Genomic DNA, 25083 nt, shown 5'->3' with positions numbered 1-25083 from the left:
CGGGTGATGTGCGTAGTTCGAGTTTCAGGGGCATTCTCGAGTCCCTTCGAAACCCGCAGAGGGTTACGGCAAGGTGATGGTCTATCGTGTCTGCTATTCAACATCGCTTTGGAAGGGGTAACACGAAGAGGACCTATGAGAGGAAGTGCCGAGCCTTTCCCTACATTCAATCGGATTTCCAAAAAGAAGAACGATCCGATTTCTTATCACAGATATAAATTTAACCTTTAATATTATTTAATTTTAATTTTAATCAATTATATCTTCCAAAGAAAATGAAGAAAAAATTGCCAAAACAATTTAGTTCTCTTATCAAAACTTGTAAATACATAATACATAATACGGAAGGGGCTGACCAGCAGAATCGCAGATGTAGTTCAAAAAAATATTAACAGATCTAATGTTCGTACAGATTAAAAGAGGAATGTTTCTCTACTAAAAACATCAAGCAACTACAAAAATTGAAACTAATAAAAAAGCATGATCTGCTTTTATTACACATTTCACATAACATGCACAAATACGAATACATATATTTCAACAATATAACAACACTTTAAATAGCCCATCGAGTGAAAACCTCTTCAATCTTTCCACCACTTCAAGTTCAATTTAGGAATCTTATCTGACCGACACGAAACAAGTGGATTCCTGTAATGAAATAAAGTCAATTAATCACATCCATAGCCCAATGCCTAATGGTCCGTTTACATATACGCTAGTTCTAGCGGACAATGCACTAGCCGACAATACTAGCGCGATGTTAGCACAATGTAAACAGGAATTGTCATCGGCTAATTGTGTTTACATTATGCTAATTTCGCGCTAGTATTGTCGGATAGTGCATTGTCTTCTAGAACTAGCGAATATGTAAACGGGCCATAAGAAATAGTTGTTCCCATACTTGCTAGCGTGCGGCAGATTGAGCGCCTCCGGTGCCACTTCAAAGCTGTTCTTATCGTTAACGTTGGCGCAGATAATCCCAGCCATGGTCATCTTCTGCAGCTCCTGCAGCTGCGGCTTCGTAAAGTGACCCGGATTGCTCTTGCGACTGTTGCTGTAAAAGTAACGATCGCCTTCCTTCAAGCGCACGAACTGATCGCTTATAATTTCGGCAAACGTCTGTCCCACCACACCACCCTTGACCGGTTTCTCCAGAATCCCGCCCACATACAGGTCGACGTCGTCCGGACTGGCGTAGAGTTTGGCCAGCTTGGGGCCATGCACCGGACCGAACTCCTCGAAAGTGCGTTTAACTTTCCGTTTGTTTAGCTGGAGGTAATGGTTGTATGGCCGGACAGCGTGATCCTTGGCTCGCTGGATGTTGATTGCGGCCAAATCCATTCCATAGGGATGCCCTTCTTCCGGGTTGAGGAGCCTCGTCAAACTATGCGTGAACATGTCGTCTACTTTCTGCATCGGCTGTTGCATGATTCCGTGGAATAGTTCATCGAAAAACTTCGGTTCGGTGATCGCCGATGGGTTGAAGAACGTCTCGTGGATATTGATGACTGCTTTTGGTAATCTACAGGAATCGGAAATAGGTTAAATGGGTTTAGAAGGTGGGTTACATATGCGAAAGCATTTACTCGAGTTGACCGGGTACAGTAGAGTGTCCGAAACGGAACGCAGCGGTTGCGAATTCACTTGTCAGAGCAGGGTTCTTCTTCGAATTGTAGAATTTGCTGAATCCCTTGGAAGTGTGCAGATCGTACATCTCTATGAAATCTGGCCCCACCACTTTCGGCAGATATTCGTTGTAGATAATGTGTTGAAATTCAGCTGCTACGATACGTCGCGTTTCGTGGAAAAGAATGTCATCGGACCAGTGTGGATTGATTTTCTCCATCTTTCGAGCGATCCGATTGTGTTCCCGCAGGAATAATGTATGGAGGGCAACCAGCGTCAACACTTGATTGATTCTCGTGTCACCTGCTTTGAAACAAGCTTTTGCAGCCGAGGTACACATTAAAGGTTCGTCCAGTGGGGGAAGTTCGTTATGGGCGTGTTTATGTACGAGAGACTTCAGCCGCCCACCTTGATGAGCACGTAGTTGATCTGCCTCTTGCTTCGAGCTACCGTAGATCATTGATCCGTCGATGAAGTGTGTTACTTCGGATATTTGTCTACCGTGTCCAACGTGGCACTGATCGAGGGGTGCCATAGCCGTTCGCACGAAATGCATGCATTTGACGTTAAATTGCGAATAGAAAGAATCCTTAGCAGACACCCGAATCGGTGAGCATGCCTTGTGGGGATGGGGATCTCGGTGACTGTTATCGGGCAAACAGCACCTGGAGTTGGTCATGGCAGCTTTGTTCCGGCTGATATCGTGCACCAAGAACTGTCCCAACTGCATCATCAGTACGTTATGCTTACGGTGTGGGATGTGGAGATCTCCGAACATGGTATCCGACACGACTCGTGAGCTTGGCAGGAATCGACCGTCAGACGACAACGTTCGGGAGGAAGAAATTCCGTTGCCATATGCTGGGGGAAGGATTCGTTCCATGGGGTAGCCAGCTGAGCCCCAAAGAGACCTGCCAGGGTGAATGTTGTTGCAACGGCCATTGAATCGACGGTAGCGGTGGTCCTTGACTGCACATTCTGGCCCAACGAGGCAACGCTTGGACCGGGTTTGAGGTTGCTTGTATGGTGCATAGCTGGAAGTAAAATTTGAAGAGGATACATTCCATACATGAAGATCAGAACGATAATTTCCATAAACCAGTTCTAAAATAACGCTTAACTTTTTATTTAATTTCATTTGTCAAAATTATATAAAAAGTTCCGTCAGTATACCGAAACGAAATGGAGTCGAATTCTACAAGCAAACGCTGGGTTGAAATACGGCTGGATATCGCAGCAGAGGCAGACGAAGTCTCATGTCAGTTTCGTGGTGACAAAGTCTCATCAAAGAAATGAAGTTTATCGAGGCTAAAATCAAGGCTTAAGCAAGCAGCCCCAGGGTGGCGATCTTGATGAATCTCTAGGGGTGAGAGTGTAAGTGAGGTATGCTGAATGAGACTCGATGCCCATGTAACGGTTATGAGCGTCCATTGCAAAATGCAATCAAAACATAATTCGCATTCAATTTAAATCCAATCCGACCCGAATCCAGTCCAACATCAATACAATGCCAATCACCCTAAACTCCAATCAAATTTAAACTTAATCTCAATTTAATTTAAATCCATTTGAGATGAATTCTAATTGCAGTCTGGGAGTCTCTCCACAAATTTCCTTCGAATTTCCTTTCCCCCACCTCCTAAAATCGGTCCACCTAAGTAAGACCTACCCTTCGGAAAAGGTCTAGAAGACGTACACACGGCCGTGTAAAAAAAATCCCATACAAAATTTTTGCAAAGTTGTTCCATTTTGCATGATTCGTCGAGAAATCATGAAACTTTTTTTACACGGATTTTCAGATTTTGAACTGAAAACTTTTTTTACACGGAACGCATCCCCCGTGTAAAAAAATAATCGGGTGTATTTACATCTGAGATACGACACCGAACCGAAGTTAGGCTTTTTCGGCTTATTGGCGTTTTCAAAGCAAATCGAGGAAATTTGTTAACGCTCTGCTAGTCATTCGGCGGATGGCGGAATGGCAACTTTATCCCTCACCCACGAAAGCTCCCCCTGCCTCTTTCAATTTGTCCCCTACCCTATCCCACACCACTATTTGTTGTACGATATTTTTACACCCTTATTCTTAAGGGTTAAGTATAGGTATAAGGAATGTCAGCAAGGTCTGGGGGCTTCCCTTGGGAGAAGAAAGGGGGTTTTCTGCTTCAGGAAATCGACGAAATCCTCCTTTTCGATTAGTCGGCCAAGCAATTCTTGAATAGTTAATACCGATATTCTATTTTTCCGGAAGGTAGATGCAGGACGTATGCCATAAAAGTTCGGAACCACCTGCTGTTTGAAATTTTGCAAACGATATTGCAATACTTCCCTGTGGATCCTGACGGTTGAAGGGACCTCAAGACCGGAATATATCCACTCTGGTTTCTTGAGGGGCCCAACCCGTCCATACTATCCGTCTTTGATGCAGTTCTTCATCTACTGAAAGGATCATAAGTGCGTTGCAAAACCAACGATGGCCTATGCGGGAACTGTAGAGGATCATCCCATCATCTGATTAGACAACCCCCTGGTCGATTTGAGGCACCTGGAACATCTGTGTTGGACTTATTAGAATAATGAAGCATTCGCAAGGGCTCTAGGGACTAATATGGACACGCTGGGTTGATATCAGCTTGATACCAGCCGTAGTTAACCTGGTAAAGCAACTGGTCTCCCGGACAATTTGGAGAACCTAGAATATCTGCGTTGGACTTATTTGAATGGTGAAGCATTCATAAGAGATCTAGGGATCTATATGGATATGTTGGATTGCTATAAGTTCATGTATCATGCACATAAAATTTTCATTTATTTAGAGCAATTTCATCGCAATTTTCCAGATGTATGGGAGGCCTTACGATAGGCCTTATAATAGTTCTTATTACATTACTGGCGAGAGAAACCTAGCGTTGCTCGGGTGTTGCAAATGTCACAATGAACTATTTGCAGCACCGCACTCTAGATCAATTTTCTTGCATTTTTTTGTTTTTCTGAACAGCTGACCCAACATTGTATTCTAATGATTTTTTTACATTTCCCCGTTAAATTCTCCAACTTTTGTATATACAAACCTTGTGGATCCCAAAACGAATCGATTAGGGAAAAAAACAAATCGGTTACCCCGGTCGCGGGTTAAATCGTCAGGAAGGAAATCTCAACTTATTTTTATTAAATTGATTTGCACCAGTCTTATACAATTGAATTATATTGAATAGCCCTGGACCACCTAGTTTTCTCAACCATAAAAAGGGGGAGGGTGCGGAGAGGAGGGTTTGCTTGTACATAAAAGTATAACTGTTCTCCGTGCAGTGGAAATTCCAAGCAAAAATCTCTAAAATCCTCCGAGATACATGGTTTTCAAAATATAAAATTGGTCCAGGGCATTACCCGAGCAGAATACATGTTGTAAACAAGTTTTAATTACTTCTGTATAACATAATTCAGTCATATATGAGTTACTGTAATCAAATCTGTCTAAATTGGGCTGCTAGGGTAATGGATTAAGAAAGAAGCAAATTCAGAAACGGGCGCAGTACAGACAAAACTCCGAAAGACGCCAGCAGGAAGATCGAGACCGTGGAGCGATAATACAACTGTATCGCGCTAATAACACACGAAAGTATTATAAGTGGAAAGAGTTGTTTGGCCGAAAGCCACTCGGCCGAATGCCACTAGGGCGAACAAACCTTCTGGCCGAATCTCCGAACAGGACATCCGGCCGAATAAGTCATTTGGCCGAATAGTACATTTGGTCGAACAGGACATTTGGCCGAAATGGACATTTAGTCGAATAGGTAACATGGCCAAACAGATCATTTGGCCGTATAGCCCATTTGATTGAACATGTCATTTGGCCGAATAGGAAAAGTGAGAAATGAGGTGAAACGGATTGTACGACAATTCCCCGGAAACCAATTCCCCGAATGCAATTTCACCGAATGCAATTTCCCCGAATAACAATTCCCCGAATGTAACATTTCCCCGAATGGAACATTTCCCCGAATGAAACAGTTCCCCGAATGCTTCTCTCTTCTTTATGAGGCGGAACAAAGCGATGGGTATCAAGATAGCCATGCAAACAAAGACGTAAGATTGTCGATCCGGAGGTTGCGAGTTCGATTCACGGCTCGGCCTAGGATGCTTCCGGGTGGGAAGCATTTTCGGCTCCTTGAGCACAGTGTATCCATTGTACTAGCTATGTTGAAAAACAGCCCAAAGCAAAGAGAGGAGATATTGCTTTCTTTAGATGTATATGTTTGTTCGGTATAATGAACGTATCTGCCCGTTTATAAGCAAAGGGAAAAGATGATGTCTTCTTAAAATGGACGGGTCTGCCCGGTATAAGATGAAGGGAGGAGATATTGAATTCTTTAGATGATAGCGTTGCCTGGTATTAGGGGAAGGGAAGTGATAATGCCTTCCTCATATGAATACGTTTGCCCGGTATAAGGCAAACAGGATAGTTAGTCCCTTCTTTATTTGAACGTTTGTCGTTATCGTTTGACTGGGATAAAGTGAAAGAATGAGACAATGTCGTCTTTAAATTATCGCGTCTACCCGGTGTAATGCGAATGGAGGAGATATCAGTAAAGGAGCGCGCTTGCCAGATATAATAAAGGATTGATAAAGAGCAATTTTATGTTTCAAAACTGCTACTATGCTACACCACACATTTCTAATAAAATGCCAATTTGTTTAATAGAACATTCTGAAAAAAAAACGGCATTCCGCCAAAAGTACAATCCATCAAATGTCATACTGCGAAAGTTTAATACCGCCTAATAATAGTATTGAATAGTTCCGAATAGTCCGAGAAAATGAATTCCGCAATATGTTGTTTCGGTAAATTTTTATGCATTCAATACATATTGCTTAAGACGGTATTTTATATATATTTTTCTTGTTCGGGCCAAATTCACCCTACATCAAAATTCTCATTCTCATTCTCAACTCATTAATCTTTGCATTGTTTCGAGCTTACGTCTATTTCTGAAGAAGGGACCACATCTACCATTGCTTTACTTCGTGAAAATGTCTTATTTTAAAGAAAGGATCACAACCCCCATTATCTTATTTCGGGTAAATATATTATTAAAGAAAGAATAATAACACTGATTATCTGGGGAAAAATTTTTAAAGAAGGAATCACATTCACCATTTCCTCTTTCTGGGCAAACGCATTATTTTTGTTTCAAAGGATTCGCATCCACCATTGCCTTATATTTCTTGAGATAGTATATCTACAGGACGTAAGTTTGATTTCGAAGATAGAAAAAATATTTACCAAAACACTTTCAATCAAATTGCTGCTTGCCATTCTATTTAAAAAAAATCAGTTATTTGAGCTTCCTTGGAAATCACTTAGAGATCTTGGAGGATCAAGAACCTCTAATAGGACTACTAAAGGATACTGGGCTGATGATGTCCAATAAGACACTCTTGAACGTATCTTTTAACCCTGCTCTTTTTGGATGCATACAGTCGATGGCGAAGATGTGTTTGCAAGAGGTACTTTTTTCGGGGAATTGTTCCATTCGGGGAAATGTTACATTCGGGGAATTGTTACATTCGGGGAAATTGCATTCGGGGAATTGTTACATTCGGGGAAATTACATTCGGGGAAATTGCATTCGGGGAATTGGTTTTCGGGGAATTGTCGTACAATCGGTGAAACGTATTACTTCTCACTACTTATTTCAAAGTGAGAAGTGAGTAGTGATACGTTTCACTTCTCACTTCGCACTACTCACTTTTTACTGTGAGAAGTGGGAAATAAGTAGTGAGGAGTGTTTTATTTTTCACCACAACTTTTCAAATGGCCTTTCCGGCCAAATGTCCTATTCGGACAAATGTCCTATTCGGTCAAATGTCCTATTCGGCTAAATGACCTTTTCCGCCAAATGACCTATTCGGCCAAATGTGTTATTTTGCATAATGTGCTTTTCGGCCAAATGTCCTATTCGACCAAATGACATATTCGGCCATATGACCCTTTCAGCTAAATGACTTTCGGCTTAATGGTCTGTTCGGCAAAATAGCTTTCGGCCATCCTGGTGGCCTTCATCCTAATGACATTCGGCCGAACGGTATTCGACCAAACGGCCCTTCTCCAAGGGTTATTCGGCCGAAAGACATTTGGCCGAAAGACATTTGGCCGAATACCACTAGGTCGAACAAACCATTAGGCCGAAACCCATCTGACCGAAAGTTATGTGGCGGAACGGGTCAACCGGCCGAATAAGTCCGAATAGGACATTTGCCAGAAAAAGACATTTGGCCGAAAAAGACATATGGCCGAATAGGACATTTGGCCGACTAGGATATTTGGCCAATGGGACAATTTGCCGAATAGGTTATATGGCCAAACAAATCATGTGGCTGAATAGGTTATTTGATCGAACATGTCATTTGGCCGAATAGGTCATTTGAAAAGTGAGAAATGAGGTGTGAAAAGTAAAACGTCTCACTTCTCATTAATTAATTCTCACTTCTCACTTCTCACTGTGAGAAATGAGAAGTGAGAAGTGTGTAATGAGACTTCCCAATTCTGACTCACACTACTCACTTTTCACTACTACTACTACAACTCACAAATGTCACTTATTCGGCCAAATGTGCGGATCTTATTCGAGAAATCGTTATTTTTGAGGTCCACCATTCTGGCCTTGATAATTTTTGTGATTCGATTGCAGCGTACCTTAGGCTCAGGCAGTCCAGTACGCTGGAACTGCCAGCGAGAGACATTCTGCAATCGAATCATATCTTTGGTGAGTGTATCGATGATTAGGGAGTTGCTTACCTGCCTAGTCGGCGGTACATGTTGCTCTCAGGAACGCAGCTGCCGATCGATTGCTTCAGGCGTTACCGGCCGCACATCGTAGTCGACGGTGTTTTCCACGCACCTTTGGAACCGGCCCCAGCGACTCGGTGGTAGTTTCGCCGGAACTGCTGATGCAGATTGACCGAGGAGCCAACTTCCGCTACCACCGGATAGTGATCCGAACTGAGATCCTGGTAGACGACCGGTTGCGAGACGTGGTCGTTTATGTTGGTTATGTATAGGTCGATGGTTACGTGGACACCGGACCGACTCAGCCGAGTGGAGCAATCCAGGTTCAAGATCGTGTAGTGGCCTTCCTCCATGTCGTTGCTCCAGATGGTGCCGTTTCGATTGCCGCGACTGTTGTCCCAGGCTTGATGTTTGGCATTCAGGTCGCCGGCAATGATATACTAGCCTTGCCTCCGCGTAAGCTTGACGTTGTCCCTCCGAAGAGCAGCCGATGATCCATCGCCGGTTTTGGCTTGCGTTGGACAGTACGCCGCGATGAGCGTGATTGTGCCGACGGAAGTGGTCATTTCGACACCGATGACCTCGATCATGCTCAGCTGACAGCTTGGCAGCAGGCGACAGTTGATGTTACATATATCGAAGTGCGATGGCCACACCGCCTACCCAAGACGGCCGGTCGTGTCACACGATGTGGAAGTTCGGCATGTGGACGCTCACCTCCGGTTTAAGGTGCGTTTCAGTGATGAACGCCACGTCGATCTCCTTCTCGTCGAAGAAATCTCCCAGTTCGATGCTTTTGCTTTTGAGCGAGCAAGCGTTCCAGTTGATCAGGCCCACCCTAGCAGCCATTTTCAATAATGAACATGCCAAGAGTAAAGACCTGGTCGAAACGAGTTTTGCAGCCGCGCAGCCGAGTGGCGAGCTGTGCAAAGATCGGCATCAGTTGCTCCGGAGTGTTGTGCGGAGCAGATTCTTCCGGCGGGTCAGTTTGGTTTTCTGGCTGCCGACGGAATCGAGGAGGAGGAAGCGGGGGCCATTCCCTGGAGGATGGAGCTGGTGGTGCTGGGGCTTGAATCGATGGGCTGCTGCGGCCAGTCGCTTGTGCGGCTGCAACGGTGGAAGTGCTGGTACCGCTCGTCGGAGAGCCGTGATAGCAGGAAGGTTCACCTCGTCGATCATTGGAACACGGTTCCTCTTCGGATCGACTTTGCTGGATGCTTTCCTTCGGGTTTCCAGGAACTCCGCGCGTTTCGGACAGCCTTTCGCAGTGGCCCGATGTTTTTCGCCACAGTTGGCGCACTTTGAATCGTCTCATTTCTAACTTTTCAAATGTCACTTATTCGGCCAAATATCCTGTTCGGCCAAATGTACTATTCGGCCAAGTGACATATTTGGCCAAATGACATATTCGGCCAAATGACACATTTGGCCAAATGTCCTATTCGGCCATATGACCATTTTGGCTTAATGGTCTGTTCGGTCAAATGATATATTCGGCCAAACAACATTCGGCCAAACGGCATTTGGCCGAACGGTATTCGACCAAACGGTCCTTCCCCTCCAGGGAATCCAGGAGGAGATTGACCGGCTGAACAGTGTAGAGTCGGGTACTTCGGGACGATATGAACGACGCGTTCAGGCTGGATTGATAACAGCTTTATTCAAAATAGCGTCTAGTTTGTACACACTTAAATTATTTTTGCCGAGATTCCAACAGCCGAGATCTGGGTAATATTTTTTACTGAAATTCGGTAATTGCTTTACCGAAAGGCAAAGTTGATTTTTTGCCGAGATTTCGGTAACGATTTTTACCGAAATTCGTCGAAATTATTACCAATATCTCGGCTGTTGGATTCTCGGCAATCGGTAAACTTAGAATTTTAAGTGTGTAGGAGTATCTGATAACTACGCAATACAGCGAAACGGCGATGTATTTTCTGTCATATTTTCCATTTCCGTCGCCGTTCCGCTGAATTGCGTTTGAGGCTTTACCGTATTAAGAGGATGGTTGCAGCCGAAAAACATCTCGCAGGTTTTGACGTAGGACTTACGTCTTTCTTTACTATACTGGGTGTCATTTAGATTTTTGGAAATCGAGAGCGTTACGCTGGAAGGGAAGATTTTGAACGTTACTAGCGTCTTTATCTTTCGATGGATTTTTAAGATTAATATATCAATCGACTCGGACACTCTCCAGCAATTTGCCTATTTCATTGAAACTTAAGATTATTAACGATTAGCTATTGAAAATTTCAATTCTTGTCAAATCCAGTAAAAATTTCATATGTAACCAAACCCGTGCATTCCTAACACGGACATCAGAATACGGTATGTCACGGGCCTTCGGGTCTATCGGAATATTTTCTTTGTGTATAAAAGAAGCAGTGTCTGCCGTGTGCGAGTCATTACAATTTGTGACAGCAGCGCGTACTGACGTGCTTTTTGCTCGCGCATTTTTTCGTTTCGTTCGTTCGTTCGCTGTGTTTACCTACACAGCGACAGCATGCAGTCACCAGCGGTAGAACTGCCGGTGGGTCTGCGAATATGCATGAAAGAAGTGGGCGCATTTTTTGTCATTATGTGCTTGATGATGGTCGGATGCAGTGGTGTCGGTTGCGATGGATGCAATCGCCCATCGTATCGCTCGGAGTTCACGGCTAGAGGCCGACGATGGCTGAGGCAGCGAGGGCAGCGGTGGTGGATGAAGAAAAATAAAATTAGAGAGATTTGGTCTGCTCATCCAGGTGATTGGTTTCATAATCCACATGATCTGGATGGGTATGAGTCATGTCATATGAATGACTGACCATATGTTAAGTTGTACTTGGTACTAAACGACACGTACATAGGTTACGTACACATGGTTATACTATAACAGTTCTGATTCCATAGCAAAAAAAAATCAACTACACTGATGGAAATAAAAATTTGATTAAAATAATTACTTTCATTTATTTGCAGATTGCATTAGAAATTAAAGATGCACAATCAGCAATCAGTTAATATCCATTTAGATTAGAAAATTTCGCTGTATTACATGTAAATGTTTTAAAAACAGTCCGCAAAAAATAATTTCTTATCCTTTGTTTTGCATTTTCTGAGAAATTGTATTATTAAACTTGACGTAGAGTTTGGAATCAAAACATTGAATAATTTCCTTGACTTGTTTCTTATTGTTGTGATTTTTTTCAGGAGTAAGCACGCATGTTAGCAAAAAGAAGCAACGAAATTGGTGCTATATTTCTTTGTTTGGAAAACGGGACAGTTCCCCTAGAATAGCACATTTTGCCCAAGTCTGAAAATTTTATAAATAGAATTTTGAAACTTCAAATACTATCATTAATAAAAAAATATAAATACCCTACATTTGCTTGAGTAAATAAGGGCTTAATAGTTAGAAACAAAGCAATTCTAATTATTTAATTATTAGTTTTATTTCCAGAGGTTTTGAATAAACAAATTACTAATAATTCTACACACCATGGAAGTTGTCGTTTCCAATATCAATACCTATAATCAAACTCCATAGATCCAAAAGTTAGAAGTTAAATGTAAATACGTTACGTTTATACATACAAGTCCTACGTCTACTCGCGGTTATGTTGAAAACATTACCCATTGCTCGTTTTTTCGAAAGGCATTTCGCGGAATACCATTTGGCGTAATTCAGTTAGAATAATTATCATTGAAATATTTACCGATTTCTGCTTAATAACATGCAATCCGGGCTAAATTCTTTAGGATTGTGATGCAAAGCAATGAAAGAAGGCAATGCTTTCTTTGAATGATCGGAACCGGTCGTTATACCGCAAAGTGGTGGAACAATGGCAGTCCAGTTCTTGAAATGGGCACGTTTGCTCGGTATAAAGAAGAGAAAAGAAGGTAGTTCCTTTTATGAATTAGGGACACTCCTCAAGGAATCCAATTTTCAAAGTACTCGCGTTTTCAAGGGCACATCATACGATACGGAAGCAACTACGTCGCAGCATGCGTGAAAAAATAGAAATGACAGTTGTGCGTTACTTCTGTATCGAGTGGTGTGCCCTTGAAAATGCGAGTACTTTGAAATTTGGATTCCGTGAGGAGTGCCCTTAAAGCATCTGTCTGCCTGGTATAGAGCAAAGGAAAAATATAATGCCTACTTTAAACGGATGCGTCTGCCCGGTATAAAGCGAAATGAGTTTATAATGGCTTCTTTAGAAGAACGCGTCTTCTCGGTATAAATCAAAGGGAAAAGATAATGCCTACTTTGAATGAGTGAAATAGAGGCAAAATCGGTTCCAAATCATAACAAGACATGATAACAAATTTATCTGGTCCACCTGGAGCATGGGTCCATCACCTTCAAGGATCTGAATTTGGTCGGAGTGATTAATTACACCGTCATCGGCTGGGAGCGATACTGGTCCGTGCACCGTGACGTGACACAGTGCACCAAATGTTACAATTTCGGGCATGGCACCCGGAATTGCCACATGGCCGCGCGCTGCTACAAGTGTAGTGAACTGCACACGATGGATGAGTGCGACAATATGGAGGTGGTCGATCCAAATTGCGCCAACTGTGGCAAAAACATCGGGCTACTACGAAAGGCTGTCCGAAACGCGCGAGTTTCTGGAAATCCGAAGGAAAGCATCCACCAAAGCCTATCCGAAGAGTAATGTGACCAGATACATTTTGTGTGAGCGCGGGACAAAAACAGTTCATAGTTTATTATGTTTTAGTAATAACCCTTCAATCAAATCTTTCAATTTTTAATTTGTTACCAATGCTTAGTTTGCTTACTTTTCGATTAACGGCAACTCATTTTAGAAGTCAAAGCTTTCTTCAAACGTTGAATTATGCAGCTCAATGTAGCTGCCATTCCCTGTCCAATATCTGCAAAACTGTTGCAACTATCGAATTGCAGTTGAAAAGCATTGCAGTTGAATGACTTTCAGCTGTTGATCGTCGTGTATATAGAATTTATGCTTGTATGTAACGATAGAAGCAATGATAGGTATCGAACCTCGAAAATTGATTTCCGAATAACCTAAATAACTTTTTCTAAAATACCTATCAAAAGTAGATACTGTGATTATGAATTAATTAGAACACATTTTTCTAAAAGTCTATTCTGACTTAAGCTTCCACCGTCAGGAAAATGGTCTACGGTTCAATTTATTTCCAAACAGGTGATATGTACTAAATATATATCTGCTCAGAAAATCAAAACTTCCGTCCCATTTCAGATCGCTTGCGATTATGTAGGAAGAGCATCGTGCTCGAGTTTTGCATGCAGAATCACATCGTTCCGTTTATTTGCCAACATAAATTTCGCTTCAAAAGCACCAAATCCCAATAAAAGCGTATTTTATCAGTACATTCAAAGTTAATTGCCTATATGCCGGGTATTAAGCCACCCGGAGTGGAAATTAATTACTATGTCTGAAACTTGATTATGCATATGTACAACATGTGATAGATTTAGTTCGGAAAAGGTATTGGAGGGTAACCGCCCCTTCGGGCGGTTGACATTGTGTACAAAAATACATTTGAGAGAGTTAGTTCTGAAAATGTATTGCGAGAGATCGGCTGGTACCTGGTGCTGGGAATTTGGTTTCATCAGTACCCGCTAAGCTGCGGTGGACGACGGAGGTCCTTCGTAGCTTAGTAGGGAAAGCACCTGTCATGCGAACTGGGGTCGTGGGATCAAACCCCACCGAAGGGGCGGTTACCCTCCAATACCTTTTCCGAACTAAATCTATCACATGTTGTACATATGCATAATCAAGTTTCAGGCGTATTTTATGTTACCTTTAGATTTATTTTCCATTGATTTAATTAATTCGACGGAGAATAACAGAAATCACGCAATGATTCAAACCGCGAGTCGAATCTTGAACGATTCTCTGTGCCGTGACTCGGGTGGTGTTTGACTCTAGCTTGATTTTAATTTTGGAAAAGATTTAAGAATTTGAGTTTTTTCCCAACACTGCTATCGATATCCAATATCAGCACAGTAAAGGTCGTCTTCCAACTGGGGTAGATTTTCCGTAAGATTTTGGTCCGCATGGCATTTAAATGGAGTGGAATTTTTGACGTTCCGTGTCGAAATCCAAGCAATTACGCAGCAGGAAATACATGGAAGCAAAATCTGCTTTCAAGATTCCCAGGGTATAAGGCTTGGGTAAAACAAACTATAGAAATAATTTAGTCTGACTGAGTCGTTGGAAAACATTTTAATCTTGATTTCTATGATCCATATGATTGCCTTACAAAACGTTAGTCTTAGTCAAAATTATATTTTTTTCAAAATCTAATAATTTCGTTTAAAATACTAAGTATTAGCTAATAATGTATTCTATTTTTTCTGTATTTCGCGAGACATTATCTAGAAATAAGTTGAATGCGGGACGTTTCGCGGGACGCTTTTCAGCGTGGGACAAATAGTGAAAATGCGGGACTGTCCCGCGAAACGCGGGACGTATGGTCACATTACCGAAGAGGAACCGTGTTCCAGTGATCGACGAGGTGAACCTTCCTGCTATCACGGCTCCCCGACGAGCGGTACCAGTACTTCCACCGTTGCAGCCGCAAGCGACTGGCCGCAGCAGCAGCATCGAATCAAGCCCCAGCACCACCAACTCCATCCTCTAGGGAATGGCCCTCGCTTCCTCCTCCTCGATTCCGTCGGCAGCCGGAGAATCAAACTGACCCGCGAAAGAATCTGCTCTGCTCTACAGTCCGGAGCAGCTGATGCCGATCTTTGCACAGCTCGCCACTCGGCTGCACGGCTGCAAAACTCGTTTCGACCAGGTCTTTACTCTTGGCATGTTCATTATTGAAAATGGCTGCTAGGGTGGGCCTGGTCAACTGGAACGCTTGCTCGCTCAAGAGCAAAAGCATCGATCTGGGAGGTTTCTCCGAGGAGAAGGAGATCGACGTGGCGTTCATCACTGAAACGCACCTTAAACCGGAGGTGAGCGTCCACATGCCGAACTTCCACATCGTGTGACTCGACCGGCCGTCTTGGGTAGGTGGTGCGGCCATCGCACTTCGATATATGTAACATCAACTGTCGCCTGCTGCCAAGCTTCCAGCTGAGTATGATCGAGGACATCGGTGTCGAAGTGACCACTTCCGTCGGCACAATCACGCTCATCGCGGCGTACTGTCCAACGCAAGCCAAAACCGGCGATGGATCATCGGCTGCCCTTCGGAGGGACATCGTCAAGCTTACGCGGAGGCAAGACTAGTATATCATTGCCGGCGACCTGAATGTCAAACATCAAGGGCAACAGTTGCGGCAATCGAAACGGCACCATCTGGAGCAACGACATGGAGGAAGGCCACTAGATCTTGAGCCCGGATTCCCCCCACTCGGCTGAGTCGGTCCGGTGTCCACGCAACCATCGACCTATACATAACCAACATGAACGACCACGTCTCGCAACCGGTCGTCTACCAGGAGCTCAGTTCGGGTCACTATCCGGTGGTGGCGGAAGTTGGCTCCTCAGTCAATCGGCATCAGCAGTTCCGGCGAAAATACCACCGAGTCGACTAGGGCCGGTTCTAAAGGTGCGTGGACAACAAAGTCGACTACTTGCATTGGCGCAAATGAGGGGGGCCGGGGGGGACCTGGCCCCCTCCAGACCTACTTGTGCCCCCCCCAGAAAATTTTGAAAAGTAATTCCAACTTAGACAGTTTTTATTTCATTTACATATTTCCTATATATTTCTTAATTTTGATTATGAATCTCTATAAACATATTTTTTGTTGCGTTATCACATCTATGACCATTTGTTCAGCAAAGCATCGAAATATGTAAGTTGGACCCCCGGGAACATTTTCTCGATTTTTAAGCTAAAATCAATGCCGCTTCTAATTCAGTTGCTAGCTTAAAATAATAAATTTGTTCTGCATTTGTTTGACTAGTATCCTGGTCGCAGAAACATAAAAAAATAATTGTATTAAGATATAAATATTTCTGTTCTATTAAACTACCATCCGCTTCAAAAAAGACTGAAGCAACTACATCAAAATGAGCACATGTACACAAATCCGGTCAATGAAATTTCGAACGACCATTCTTTCGAAAATCTTCGAGTTAATCTCAAGGTATGCCGCAAAACAGTTGATCAAATTCCTATGGAGCTTTTTGCTCTCGCTATATAATTCTGGCACAGGAAGATATAAAATTATAAAACGTAAGAATCTTTGTTACAATGACAGAAAAATCAACAACGCATTCCATTGAACGTGTTAGGACAAAACTTAGGCCACCTTCGCACTCACAACAGAGATTGCATTAAAGAAATATTTTTTATAATCCTCAAAAGATCTCGCTCCATTTAATTTTTTGGCGATTTCATAAGGATCATCGGAAAACTCTTTTGTGTCCGCTTTAGTTAGAATTTGTTTTTTAGGAAAAAAGGAAAGGAAAAAAGGTTTAGAAACCAGTTTGTATCAGAAAACATTTCTTTTGCAGCACAATTCAGATCGATTTGGTTGCTTTTCAAGTCTCTGCCAGATTTAGAACACGGCACAATAGGAAAAAAGGAGGTATATTTGGCCAAAATTATGAATCCTGCGATAAACAGTGGTATTCATCATAAAAACAGACAGAAAAGAAAAATATCTCGCTTAACTTTTCAAAAGGACCTAAGTAACATTTTTTTCATGAATCAATTTGAATAGCGCAATCAACAGAACAACATGAAAGCTTTTGATTGTAGTACTCAAATTAATTCATGAAACAAATGTTACTTAGGTCCTTTTGAAAAGTTAAGCGAGATATTTTTTCTGAGCCCTTAATGGGGTATGGGGCCAATTTCTGGCATAGTATTGAGTTTTGTCATATTCTACAAAAACAACGGAATTTGGTCACTTTTTGGCTAGCAATAAGCCTGTTTGATGCTGGATAAAATACTAATGGTCATATAAACTGTATATTCGTGTCACAGACAAATGGACGCAACACAGATTTCCTAAAATGATCAAAAAGCACTATCAGCTTCTGATGTTGAAAATTCGCTTATTAAACCAAAAAAGAAGGGCAGAACAGATTTAATTAGCGTCATATTGTGACATCAACGAAACGAACTTTCATTTATTTAATATTTCATTAAGATTTCTTTCATAATTATAAAAAGGTATTGTGGCAAGGAGTTATTCAACACACTACTCATCAACACTTTATGACACGTTATGGTTAAATCTATAATTCGCTCCTATAATGTAGTAATGTCAAAATTGTAAATTTTGAACAACTTCCCTTCTCACTGCGTAATGCTTTTTATATGATAGATGATTGTTTCTTGAATTATGCGCAACGCTCATGCATAACCCTCCCCCTTAAAATGTTATGTGAATTGTGTTCGTCTCCAAATTCATTTAATGTGGCATCATTGAGTAACCTAGATTAAAATTGAAAAATAAGAAGTTACCAAAACACCTGATCAATCCCCCTAGCGGTAATATTGTCTTTCTCGTACATTACAAGAAAATGTATTTTGGCCATAACTTTTGAGCTCATAGTCCGATCCAGCATATTTTTAATAATAAACAATGAAGCAACGTTCTCTGACGAATGAAACTTGTTGCGAGTAAATCGGTTTAGAGTAAGTGCTTAAAACGAGTTAAGACCATTATTGCTTACACACATACAGACATTCACACACACGTACACACAGACATCACCTCAATTCTTCGAACTAAGTCTAACTATGAGTGTTTGGGTTTTTTAAAATGCTTTTAGAGCGATCATGTAGCTTTTACGTATACTTAGTACACGAGAAAGGCAAAAATGGGCATTTTTTAAAATTCATGTAGGGTAAAAGACCCAATAGTGGAGGAACTAAGCACGTTCCACCACTATTTGTTGGTTCACACCAAGCCTATACTTCATTTCACTTACCTCAAGGGTGCACATGGAAGATTATTAATTCTATTTGTTCCGAAAGGGAACCTGATTGCAGCAGCATCCATCATTGTTACCTAAAATGGTACCTCCAATTATTGGTACAGTGTTCCAATAGCTGCGGTATTTTTTAATTCGTGTTCCTATAGTTGCGAATCCCATTGTTTTCATATGGGACTCGCAACTATGGGAACACTACCGCAACTATTGGTGCAAAACAGAGAAAAGGAAAAGGTATTTTACCAATTTAGATGCAATTCTCAACCTGTTTTCATGTATTTCGTGTAATGACAGGTCAACAAATTGATAAGACTATATGGGTTGCTGCGTTAAATACGTAGATTGTGTAAAAACAACACTACCGCAACTATAGGAACACCCACGACTATCGGAACTTTTATCCTTTTATCTTACAAAATTGTGAATTTGGGCAGAATTTTATTCATGGTCCTCAAAACGTATGAGTTCAATAGTGTAGTGCATGATGTTTTACTGCGGAGTATTGCGGGGTACCAAACTGTTTTGTTCGTTAAATATTGCGTAAAATATGCTTTTACAAAACTAGTAAAAAACTAAATTCTGGACGGAGCTATTATTACATTATCAAGTCTATTGCATAGATCTGTTTAAGAGCTTTGTAACGATATATAAATATGTTACTTTTGAGACGAAAACATGGCAAAGCTGTCCGTTTTCCCAAGAAACGTAAAAATATCATTTCTAGGAGGGGCTCGTTTGAACGCTCCCCACCCCTCCCTAAAAAATCTAAAAAATAAAAACCGTCCTGATTATAGAAATATAGGCTATAAGCCGTGTATTCATCACATTTTACTCGCCCAAATCGAAAATCTGCCTTTTGGTAGTTTTGGCCACACCTTTATATGGGGCTGTCCTATTGTGCACGGGTCCGAAACCTTACTATAATCTAATGTTATGCGCCAACCGATGCTGCCGATCTGCAAGACAAAGAGAACTTCTACAGTCAACTCAATGCCGTCGTGGATAGAATTCCGAAGGGTGATATCAAGATCTGTTTGGGCAACTTCAATGCGAAGATCGGATCCGATAACTCGAACCATGAGCGCATTATGGGACGCCATGGTCTCGGAGAAATGAGCGAAAACGGAGAGCTATTCGCAGAATTTTGTGGTAATAACGACATGGTGATCGGGGGATCACTCTTACCTCATCGACCGGTTCACAAGGTCACGTAGGTCTCCCGTGACGGCTTTACAGAAAATCAAATCGACCACATCTTCATCAGCCGAAAATGGAAATGGAGCCTTCTTGATGTACGGAATAAACGTAGTGCCGATATCGCGTCTGATCATCACCTCCTCATCGGCGAAATACGCCTGCGCATTGCGCGGATTCGTCGGCAGGAGGAAAGAGTTGGACGACGATTCAACACACGCCGACTGGAAGATGCCACGGTGAAACGGTCCTTCGTTGAAGAACTGAAGACGCGTGCTGTAGATATTCCGGAAGGTGGCAGCGTGGAAGACCAATGGACCGCCATCAAGAATGCCTTCATCGCCACCAGCGAGAACAATCTGGGCGAACTGCGCACCCAGAGAAAACAATGGATCACCGATGAGACCTGTAGGAAGATAGAGGAGTGAAGAGAAGCCAAAGCCGCGATAGAGCGATCGAAAACCAGAGGAGCCAAAGTTTTAGCCCGTCAACGATACGCGGCTCTTGAGAAGGAAGTAAAACGTTCATGTTGACGGGACAAGCGAGCGTGGGCAGACTCTCTGGCCGACGAAGGAGAGAGAGCCGCCGCAACCGGGGACATTCGCCTCCCCTACGATATCTCACGACGCTTAAGCGGGGCGAAGATGAATGCAACGATGCCTGTGAAAGACGCGAATGATCAGTCATTGACCGACCCAACTGACCAGCTGAAACGCTGGTTCGAGCACTTCGAACAACTTTTTCAAGTGCAAGCCAGGCCATCACCACCTCAGCATGATCTGCCTAGGATCTGATGTACATATAACACGCGTAAATACCGAAGCTCCATCACTGCTAGAGATTCAAACAGCCATCCAAAGCATGAAATCGAATAAAGCCCCAGGGACCATATTGTCACGCTCCGCATCATTCTGGAGCAGGTCAACGAATTCCAAGAGTCCCTTTACTTGGTATTCATTGACTACGAAAAAGCTTTCGACCGTCTGAATCACGAGAATATGTGGGGCGCCCCAAGACGCAAGGGGGTTCCTGAGAAAATCATCGGCCTCATCGAGGCACAGTACGAGGCCTTTTCGTGTAGAGTGCTGCACAATGGGGTCCTGTCCGACCCTATCCGGGTCGTAGCTGGTGTGAGGCAAGGATGTATTCTATCACCGTTACTGTTCCTCATCGTAATCGATGAGATTCTGGTAGATGCGATTGACCGTGAATCAAACCGCGGGCTGTTATGGCAGCCTATAACCATGGAACACCTAAACGACTTCGAATTGGCTGATGACGTTGCACTCCTCGCGTAACGGCGCTATGATATGCAGAGTAAGCTCAACGACCTTGCCGAGCGCTCCTCCTCGGCAGGTTTAGTCATCAACGTAAACAAAACCAAATCGTTGGATGTAAACACGGTGACTCTTTCCAGTTTCACAGTAGCCGGGCAACCAGTGGAGAATGTTGAAAGCTTCCAATATCTTCGTAACCAAATGGCGTCAGACGGCGGTATCAAGATCGACATAGGCGCACGGATCAAGAAAGCAGGGGCTGCCTTTGCGAGTTTAAGAAATATCTGGAAAAATAGGCAGATAAGTGAACGCACCAAAATACGAATTTTCAACTCTAACGTGAAATCTGTGCTGCTATTTCTGCTGTTATGCTAACATGGCTTAAGGGTCCGCTATAGAAGTATGGGGGTCCACTATTGGACTTTATATCCTACCAATAAAATCAGGCAATTGAAAATGTTTTGAGAATGTTGTTTCAATCTATGGGCAAAACACTGTTGCCCTACCTACTTGAACATCTATTTTCGATTGTGTAATGTCTTTGATCGCTCCCAGACATTAATCGTAAGCCAAGTCCAATTAAAAATAATCCGTGAAAACATTTGCCTCGAACCACGATTCCTGTAATAAAATTATCGATATCGATATCCCACCCACAATACGGATGGTTAACTTATAAACAAAATTACAACCGAAACCGAAAGCCATTCAATGCACGTTGCTGTATATAATTACCCGATTAACTGCTCGTAATCCGAAATCACGCTCTTTCGGTAATTGCTTTGCCGCCAGTCCTGATCGATGTCGTTGCTGAGCTGCTGTTCCTCTTCAGCAGTGTCTTCCATCGTCCGAGCCTCCTCGTTCTCCTTCTCCACGTCATCATCCGGGTCGAAAAGTAACGCATTATTTCCCACTTCATCGAGTTGGGAAATGTAGCCACCGCGAGATTCCTCCAGCTGGCAGCAGACCCCTTCATGGTGGTCTGTCCGTTCACTTGATTCGGTGAAAATCCAGCAGCGCTGAAATGCGGCGTCTTCGGTGGCAGGACGATGGAATAGCGAGTCGATGTCGGAACGGATTCCCATTTCCATGGCCAATGTCAGGTTGGACCAATACAGCTGCATCAGGGCATCGCATCGTAACGGACGTACGCAAGTGGATCCGGTAGGGCAGGTGGGTTCTATGGAGATGGTCGAAAAAATGAGCAAAAGTAAGGAAAATTAGGTTCGACTTGGGGTTGGGCGAAATGGGTGGAAAAAAATTATTCCTGGTGTGATGTTTACGCAACGATGGAAACAGGGTTTGTGAATGCTCCATATTATGCATCCGCAAAAAAAAAATATCTTGACTTAGGAAAAAACGATTACGCGATCTCACAAAATCGAAACTATGCACCCAACCGGCGGTTGTTAGATTTATAGAATAATAATTCTGTATAAGAATCTACCAAAATTTGTATAACAATACAATACTTGTTTAAGAATCTAACAATTTCGCATATGCCTAGTTCTTATACAGGTTTAGGTAGATTCTTATACAGAATTGTTTGAAAATCTAACAACCGCCGGTTGGGTGTGTACAATACACGTTCAAACCATTCATTTAAGGCCTTGCAGCTTTCTTCGAGCTCCGTGACTATAGGGCCCTATAGGACATACTAAAGGGTTGATAATGTCTTTGAGACACAGACGCATCTGTTTACTGACTGACAACTTTTCTTAAATATTTTTTTTTGAATTGGAATATTAAAGAAATGCAACATATTTCGCGTAATACTCATTTGAAGGCTGGAAAATGTGAAATGTGGTACCGAAAACCGCAAGACATCCCACATAATGTTCAACATTATTTTCAGTATTATACAAGGGCAATTAATTCACAGCTCTTGAAAGCGACAGGCTTATCTCAATCCAATTGGCGGCAAAAATCGACAGTGTTATCATACAACTTTTCTTGCAAACCCTGTCCTAACAGAAATATGATCGTTTGTCTCAAAGCCATCCAATCGGATTCAATAATAATATAATCAATCAGTATAATACGCGTATTTTGCTGACGTAAATTAGTCATAATACAAAAAGGAAATACATAATGGAAACTTCGTCCCTACAGTCTGAAACAATAGAAATCTACTGACGCTGTTACTTTGCCTGAAGTTCATCACCATAACCTCAACACAATGCGTATGGGAACGAGAAGTTTATTTTCCACGATATAAATATAACCTTCGCAGGTTCCATTTGGTTCATGATATGTAATTGAAATACTGCTTTCGAAAAACTCGTACTCACGACAGAGTACATCATATCCATCGGCGATGCGATTCCGCCAACGCAACCGTTAACTACCAGGACTTTCTATTATTCCACCGGCAACCTACCATCAATCTGCGCACTGTTTGTCTGCTGCCAGCTGCTGGCGTGGATCACTGATGCTGCTACTGCTGCCTCGACCGTTGTCATCGTCGTCGTCGTTGGTATCATTTCGAGGATGAGCACTGCCACCAAGAGGGCCACATCAAAGTGGCGCACTCCACCACTCCAGTCGAATAGTTTCATTTCCAAGAAGCAGAGCGAAATTGGCCAAACATATAGACACACAGAAGCCTGGGCTTGGGAAAAAAAATCAATTGAATTGGCACTCGAGGACGGATACTGAGTCCGTCGTGATGCGAAGCAGACTGGATTTGATGCACTCGATCGGAGGAGCTAGGCGCGTCCTTGCTTTGCTCATGCGGATGAAATGGAATCCACTGAACAATAGGACAATTGAAGAAAAATGAAGGTTAAATTGTTTTTATTTTCTGGCAAATAGTATCAAAACAAATATTATGAATATGTATTGCTTTCAACCGTTTTTTCGAGTACCTTTTATACCCTTCGAAAGATATTTCAATCTTCAAAATGCTCACAATCCTGAAAAATAGGAGAACTAATCCATATTGGCCTCCATCTAATTTTGACCATTCCATAAAGCGTCATTTTATAGTGCGTATTCCGAATGGGATCTTATTCCGGTATTGTTTCCGAAAATAGCATTGTTGCTGAGGTTAATCTACTGAGAGCTTTTGGGAAACGCATAGGCCGTAACGCGAATTTGGAAACGATAGATAATCTACCGAGGGGTACAACTGTGCTACTAATCCATGTGATTTTGAAATTCAAAGTGTTTGAATTAGGCGTCTGCTATGACAAAAAAAGAAAAGATCCGAGACACGACCACTGATTGGCAAAGAATTATACAATAAATGTAAAGGATTGTATTTTGAAATTCTTAATATGTTTACCGACGCTGGGTCTATGGCTTCTGTGACCGTTGCGATTGAACTCTAGTCATCAGACGTAGGGTAAATCACTACTTGGGCCTATGGACCCGGTTCCCGGCTCACTGCACAGAAAACTAATTATTTATACTGTTTGAAAGCCGTAGGTTTATGACTGATAATTTTTAAAAAGTCTCCCATTTATTTTTCACAATACTCAATATTTTTCAATTACTTGTTTTACTCCTAATTGATCCAATTGTAGAAAATAAAAATGTAGATTTCAAAATCTCGCTCTCCGATGCCACACCACTGAGCCGGAGTGATTCTTTCCACTTTTACAAAACGGTATCATCGAATAAACACCTACCTGAAAATCGTCCTAGTGCTCGTTACAATCATTGCTTCAAGCTTTTAATCACCACACCATAATGCTTAACACATGCACTTCAATCTAATCACTAGAACGTATCACTAGAACTTATATAAACATAATTAGAATGCATTTAAAAATATATTCTAAAACCGAACAAAAAATCACCTCGGCCCAAAAACTTCTAGCCGCACCGTGCTGCCAAAGGGCCAGGAGAATGAAAATGATCCTTCATCGTTAATAGGAAAACTGTCTAATACGTTGACGCTATCATGTTATTTATAATTCTCTCGATTTCAAAAGGTGAAAAAAATATTGTTTTTAAGTATTTGGAAAAAAATTGGATGAGTAAATATATCTTCTCAACGAAATAAAAATGATTATGAATGATACCATCTGGCATCTTGTTGTCGTGGAACGTGCATATTTTTGTTTACGTCGCATTTTCCACCGTCCCGAGAGATAATGAGAGAATAATGTTGAGAGATTGAGTGAAATTTTGCTTAGGCCGGGAACTGGTTTTATGATATGCCGGAATGGAAATCGCTATGACTGAAATTAGTGCTGCACATCGTTAATTTAAATCAAATAAAAGCTTTTGACGTAGGACTTACGTCTCTCTTTACTATACCGGGTGTCATTTCAAAATATTCAAA

At 42.2% G+C, this 25083-nt stretch overlaps 1 protein-coding gene across 1 annotated transcript; it reads right to left on the bottom strand.

Annotated features, from left to right (window-relative positions):
• Nucleotides 1–461: 461 nt before the first annotated feature.
• On the bottom strand, nt 462–23531 carry LOC134227363 (chorion peroxidase-like). The gene is made up of 5 exons (XM_062708780.1): nt 23173–23531; nt 21528–21972; nt 1590–2663; nt 905–1525; nt 462–651 (listed from the first exon to the last, which is right to left on the bottom strand). Exons 1-5 carry the CDS (start codon nt 23348–23350, stop codon nt 585–587), a joined length of 2385 nt encoding a protein of 794 aa, XP_062564764.1. The 5' UTR covers nt 23351–23531; the 3' UTR covers nt 462–584.
• Between the last annotated feature and the right edge of the window lie 1552 nt (nt 23532–25083).

Source organism: Armigeres subalbatus, chromosome 1 (assembly GCF_024139115.2).
Source record: "Armigeres subalbatus isolate Guangzhou_Male chromosome 1, GZ_Asu_2, whole genome shotgun sequence".
In the NCBI taxonomy this organism is placed as follows: Eukaryota; Metazoa; Arthropoda; class Insecta; order Diptera; family Culicidae; genus Armigeres; species Armigeres subalbatus.
Note: the sequence above shows the minus strand (reverse complement) of the source record. Positions and strands in the feature narration are given on the sequence as shown.

Coding starts and splice junctions, on each gene's coding strand:
- LOC134227363 (XM_062708780.1), bottom strand. CDS start 23,350: ATGAAACTATTCGACTGGAGTGGTGGAGTGCGCCACTTTGATGTGGCC. Junction 2,664..21,527: donor GATTACGAGCAGTTAATCGG/GTAATTATATAC, acceptor TTTTACTTCCAG/CTATGCACCATACAAGCAAC. Junction 1,526..1,589: donor ACTGTACCCGGTCAACTCGA/GTAAATGCTTTC, acceptor CGATTCCTGTAG/ATTACCAAAAGCAGTCATCA.